Source organism: Bufo gargarizans, chromosome 1 (genome assembly GCF_014858855.1).
Source record: "Bufo gargarizans isolate SCDJY-AF-19 chromosome 1, ASM1485885v1, whole genome shotgun sequence".
Lineage (NCBI taxonomy): Eukaryota > Metazoa > Chordata > Amphibia > Anura > Bufonidae > Bufo > Bufo gargarizans.
In genome coordinates this window covers 514,212,336-514,218,335 of record NC_058080.1, presented here as the reverse complement: position 1 = coordinate 514,218,335, position 6,000 = coordinate 514,212,336, and the positions used below count along the sequence as shown (strand labels likewise).

General features: G+C 48.4%; 1 protein-coding gene across 1 annotated transcript in view; it reads left to right on the top strand.

Annotated features, from left to right (window-relative positions):
* The first annotated feature begins 5,305 nt into the window (after positions 1-5,305).
* Positions 5,306-6,000, top strand: part of SART3 (spliceosome associated factor 3, U4/U6 recycling protein) — a 69,891-nt gene continuing 69,196 nt past the window's right edge. The window contains exon 1 of the mRNA XM_044281382.1: positions 5,306-5,516. Coding sequence (XP_044137317.1) covers positions 5,322-5,516 — 195 coding nt within the window. The 5' untranslated portion in view covers positions 5,306-5,321. The remainder of the gene's footprint in view (positions 5,517-6,000) is intronic.

Here is a 6,000-nt window from a genome sequence, read left to right as displayed (position 1 = left end):
CGAGTTCCTAGAATTTTTTATTTTTTGTCACAAGTTAGTGGAATATGAGACTTTGTAAGAAAAAATAAATAAAAAAAAATCATCATTTTCCGCTAACTTGTGACAGAAAAAAAATAATTCTAGGAACTCGCCATGCCCCTCACGGAATACCTTGGGGTGTCTTCTTTCCAAAATGGGGTCACTTGTGGGGTAGTTATACTGCCCTGGCATTCTAGGGGCCCTAATGTGTGGTAAGTAGTTTGAAATCAAAATGTGTAAAAAATGACCTATGAAATCCTAAAGGTGCTCTTTGGAATGTGTGCCCCTTTGCCCACCTAGGCTTCAAAAAAGTGTCACACATCTGGTATCGCCGTACTCAGGAGAAGTTGGGGAATGTGTTTTGGGGTGTCATTTTACATATACCCATGCTGGGTGAGATAATATCTTGGTCAAATGCCAACTTTGTATAAAAAAAAATGGGAAAAGTTGTCTTTTGCCAAGATATTTTTCTCACCTAGCATGGGTATATGTAAAATGACACCCCAAAACACATTCCCCAACTTCTCCCGAGTACGGCGATACCACATGTGTGACACTTTTTTGCAGGCTAGATGCGCAAAGCGGCCCAAATTCTTTTTAGAAGGGCATTTTTAGACATTTGGATCCCAGACTTCTTCTCACGCTTTCGGGCCCCTAAAAAGCCAGGGCAGTATAAATACCCCACATGTGACCCCATTTTGGAAAGAAGACACCCCAAGGTATTCAATGAGGGGCATGGCGAGTTCATCGAATTTATTTTTTTTTGGCACAAGTTAGCGGAAATTATATATTTTTTTTTACTTTCTCACAAAGTCTCCCTTTCCGCTAACTTGGGACAAAAATTTCAATCTTTCATGGACTCAATATGCCCCTCACGGAATACCTTGGGGTGTCTTCTTTCCGAAATGGGGTCACATGTGGGGTATTTATTCTGCCCTGGCATTTTAGGGGCCCTAAAGCGTGAGAAGAAGTCTGGAATATAAATGTCTAAAATATTTTACGCATTTGGATTCCGTGAGGGGTATGGTGAGTTCATGTGAGATTTTATTTTTTGACACAAGTTAGTGGAATATGAGACTTAGTAAGAAAAAAAAAAAAACAAAAAAAAAAAACAATTTCCGCTAACTTGGGCCAAAAAAAATGTCTGAATGGAGCCTTACCGGGGGTGATCAATGACAGGGGGGTGATCAGGGAGTCTATATGGGGTGATCACCCCCCTTTGATTGATCACCCCTCATGATCCCCCTGTAAGGCTCCATTCAGACACCGGTATGATTTTTACGGATCCACGGATACATGGATCGGATCCGCAAAACGCATACGGACGTCTGAATGGAGCCTTACAGGGGGGTGATCAATGACAGGGGGGTGATCAGGGAATCTATATGGGTGATCACCCGCCTGTCATTGATCACCCCCCTGTATGGTTCCATTCAGACGTCCGTATGTGTTTTGCGGATCCGATCCATGTATCCGTGGATCCGTAAAAATCATACGGACATCTGAATGGAGCCTTACAGGGGGGTGATCAATGACAGGGGGGTGATCAGGGAATCTATATGGGTGATCACCCGCCTGTCATTGATCACCCCCCTGTAAGGCTCCATTCGGACGTCCGTATGTGTTTTGCGGATCCGATCCATGTATCCGTGGATCCGTAAAAATCATACGGACGTCTGAACGGAGCCTTACAGGGGGGTGATCAATGACAGGGGGTGATCAGGGAGTCTATATGGGGTGATCAGGGGTTCATAAGGGGTTAATAAGTGACAGGGGGGGGGGGGGTGTAGTGTAGTGTTTTGTGGTACTTTACACAGCTACCTGTGTCCTCTGGTGGTCGATCCAAACAAAAGGGACCACCAGAGGACCAGGTATATTAGACACTGTTATCAAAACAGCGTCTAATATACCTGTTAAAAAATCGCATCTCCAGCCTGCCAGCGAACGGTCGCCGCTGGCAGGCTGGAGATCCTGTCTCTTACCTTCAGTTCCTGTGTGCGCGCGTTCACAGGAAGTCTCAGCTCTCGCGAGATGACGCGCCGGCGCGTCACTCTGCGCAGAGCTGCCGTCTCCGGACCGCAGATCTGCGTTAGGCGGTCCGGAGGCGGTTAAGAACTTCACCGTTCCAGAGTTCAAGGTGGCAAATGAATGATGCCTGTCCCTATTGTGACCTAACCTTATCCCCATTCACACAAAATACATGTCTATGGGGTTTCAGGGTAGTGCAAGTTATACGTCCCGAACCCTCATAGAAAACAAAGTGTGTCCATACAATATTTGGCTACAGAAACAATGTTTGAGTTATGTCCTGAGCCTCCTCCTCTGGATAGTTCTGTAAAGTTCTGTCTGGTTCTGGTGTATTTGGTCAATAAGTCCCTTGACCCTCCGAATGTAGATGACGATGACCAGAACCAGAAGAAGTTTCACTGGGTGAAACAAGTGATAATATGCTCTTCCACCCGAACGTCTCCAAGTCTTCCTCCAGAGTCTGAGATAATGCTCCCGCTGGATTGTGACACAGTCCTCCATCTCTAGAACACCCCTAGACAGAGGTCGCTTGGTTGCCAAAATCCAGTGGGATCCTCTGGAGCTTCACAAGAGTGTCAGGGGGAATAGCTGGCCTCTTCTGTGGCATCTCCTGGGTTTTTCTTTCCCTCCATATAAAATCACACCTATGGCAGAAGAAAATACCAGGCGCTCCCGAGGGAATTTCTCCCCTAACAGTGCAATTAAATGTAAAAAATTCCCAGCACCAATACCTTTGACCCATGGGTAGAGAAAGGTATTGGGCTGCCCTTTATCTCACAGGACCCCTCGTTATCCCAACACTGGTGTCTGAACACCCTACCTTCAGAGGATCGCGTCCTCTGCTACACATCCCTCTGCACCAACAGATAAGGATGAGTCATTAGCAGTGCGACGGGAAGTCAGGAGGTAGGGAAATCTCACGAAGTAGGGTGATGTAACGCTACACCGGCACTCCAGCCCAGATGTTCTGAAACTACCATTCCCAGAATCCTCCTTTCACTTCTGTGGGCATTACAAAATGAACCGAGTAAGTTTGCATGCTGGGAGTTGCAGTTTCATAGCAGCTGGAGTGCCGAAGGTTGCTGAGCCCTGGAGTACAGAAGGTCTGAATGAGCTGGATGTGGATTAGATGGGTCATCTGACAGAAATGACTTCCTTTTCTACCGGCAGAATACTTCCACGTCGGTCACATATGTCAATCATATGTATTTTTCTGTCTGATATAGAAATTCTGCTCCATGACATTTATATACGGCTGGGGCTCTCCCAACCCTGTACGTCTTGCCACAACCAACATGTCCTCCCGACAAGATAACATCGCGTGCACAGCGTACGCAGCTCTAAATAGGACCCTAAGAACGCTTGGTCCTCCGTCTCCCTGGAGACAAGGCTGTCCCTGCTGCCTGCATGAAAAATAAACATTCTCTCCGGACATTATACTGATGAAATATACACACAGACTCAATGGAGACGTTCTATAGCACACAAAGGATGTATTTTCAGCGGCTTTGTGATTAATACTGCTTATTAATAGGAATGCTGGAGGCAGGAGTCACCGCGGACACCTGCCCGCCCAACAACGTTGTGAATTCGCAGCAAAGAGCACGATGGCGGCTGCTACACATCCCTCTGCACCAACAGATAAGGATGGCCACCCTACTGGGTTAGGATAACTGGAGTTCTGTGGACAAAGCACCATCTTGTTATTGATGGTACCGCATCCCTGTCCACTCATGTGTACCCAAGCTGATTTCCCCCTGTGATCCCATCTTGTGGAGGCCTGCAGAAGGCATAGGCATGCCCTGGCTCCCCAGGATCCCACAACACAAGAACAGTCCACACTCTGCTGCCAAACACTGTGCGTCCAATCCCTATCAGAGCTGTGCTACCTGCTTGGACTAGAATTAAGTGCGCAGCACAACATTACACGCATTGCGCGGTGGCGCATAAATCAAAGGTACCCTTCCTCCCTCCCTGTTCACAGGCGCTGCATGTACAATTACGGTACCCAGGTTGGTTGTGTGCAGGCGCCAACACGCCTTCTTTTCAGCCAGTAAATCATAGGTGCCCTCCCTGTGCGCGTTCACAGGCGCAGCCTGTAAAATGACGGTACCCAGGTTGAAGCTCATTTTGAAGCTTCCGTTGCACCTACGTCACTACCGGAAGTGATGAGGGTACCAGATTTTAACAGGTACCATAATTTCATGGAACACCGGTGTAGCGTTTTACTACCCTACCTCGTGAGATTTCCCTACCTCCTGACTTCCTGTCGCACTGCTAATGACGTGAGGAGGCGTTCCTGAGTTTTGACGATCTGCGCATGCGCAAACCGACAGTTTATGGAAAATCTCAGCGGAGTTCAGCTTTACACCAGGACACTGCGCATGCACAGGAGAGCCTCAGCCGCGCTTGCGCACTGGGCCATAATATTTCCCTACTGAGGCTTTCCTGTGCATGCGCAGTGTCCCGGTGTAAAGCTGAACTCCACTGAGATTTTCCATTAACTGTCGGTTTGCGCATGCGCAGATCGCCAAAACTCAGGAACGCCTCCTCACGTCATTAGCAGTGCGACGGGAAGTCAGGAGGTAGGGAAATCTCACGAAGTAGGGTAATGTAACGCTACACCGGCACTCCAGCCCAGATGTTCTGAAACTACCATTCCCAGAATCCTCCTTTCACTTCTGTGGGCATTACAAAATGAACCGAGTAAGTTTGCATGCTGGGAGTTGTAGTTTCATAGCAGCTGGAGTGCCGAAGGTTGCTGAGCCCTGGAGTACAGAAGGTCTGAATGAGCTGGATGTGGATTAGATGGGTCATCTGCCAGAAATGACTTCCTTTTCTACCGGCAGAATACTTCCACGTCGGTCACATATGTATTTTTCTGTCCGATATAGAAATTCTGCTCCATGACATTTATATACGGCTGGGGCTCTCCCAACCCTGTACGTCTTGCCACAACCAACATGTCCTCCCGACAATATAACATCGCGTGCACAGCGTACGCAGCTCTAAATAGGACCCTAAGAACGCCTGGTCCTCCGTCTCCCTGGAGACAAGGCTGTCCCTGCTGCCTGCATGGAAAATAAACATTCTCTCCGGACATTATATTGATGAAATATACACACAGGCTCCATGGAGACGTTCTATAGCACACAAAGGATGTATTTTCAGCGGCTTTGTGATTAATACTGCTTATTAATAGGAATGCTGGAGGCAGGAGTCACCGCGGACACCTGCCCGCCCAACAACGTTGTGAATTCGCAGCAAAGAGCACGATGGCGGCTGCTGAGCACGGGCTGAAGGAGAGGGAAACCCAGGGGCTCGGTGGTGAAGAGGAGGAAGGAGAAGAAGAAATGGAATCAGGGGGCGAAGAGCGCGGGGACGGCTCGCCTGAGGGAACCGGACAGTCGTCCTCCGATGAGGAAGACGAGAAGGAAAATGAAGCAGAAATTCAGAGACTGGAAGAGCAGGTGATGGTTGGGAACAAGTGGCCTCCAGTATTTCGGGGGGAGGGGGTGTTCAGAGGTGGTCGCCTTGGAACGCCGAAGTTTCTACTGTGTTGATCCAGAAGATGTGTTCCTGTCAGCAGAATGCAGAAGCATGGCGGTTTATGACAGCCTGTACTCTGCTGATGCAGATTAGGGGCTGTTGTGAGGTATTCAGCAGACCAGAGAAAGGTTAGATAAGTGTTTCACTAATATTAATCAGGAGGGTCTGACATGGATCACCACCGCCCCTTACAATGAGGGGGACACGGTGCCAAATGCCCTCAAGCTTTGTCAGAGCGCTGCTGGATGTGCAAGAGGCTACCTAGTGCCATTGACATGGCACCATAACACAGTTCTATGACGGAATCCCTTTAGAGGCATTCCCTTATTCATTCCGTCATAATAGAAGTCTATGGGCTGCATAACGGATCCGTCCCGTTTCCGTTATGTAGGAGAGGACTCCCCT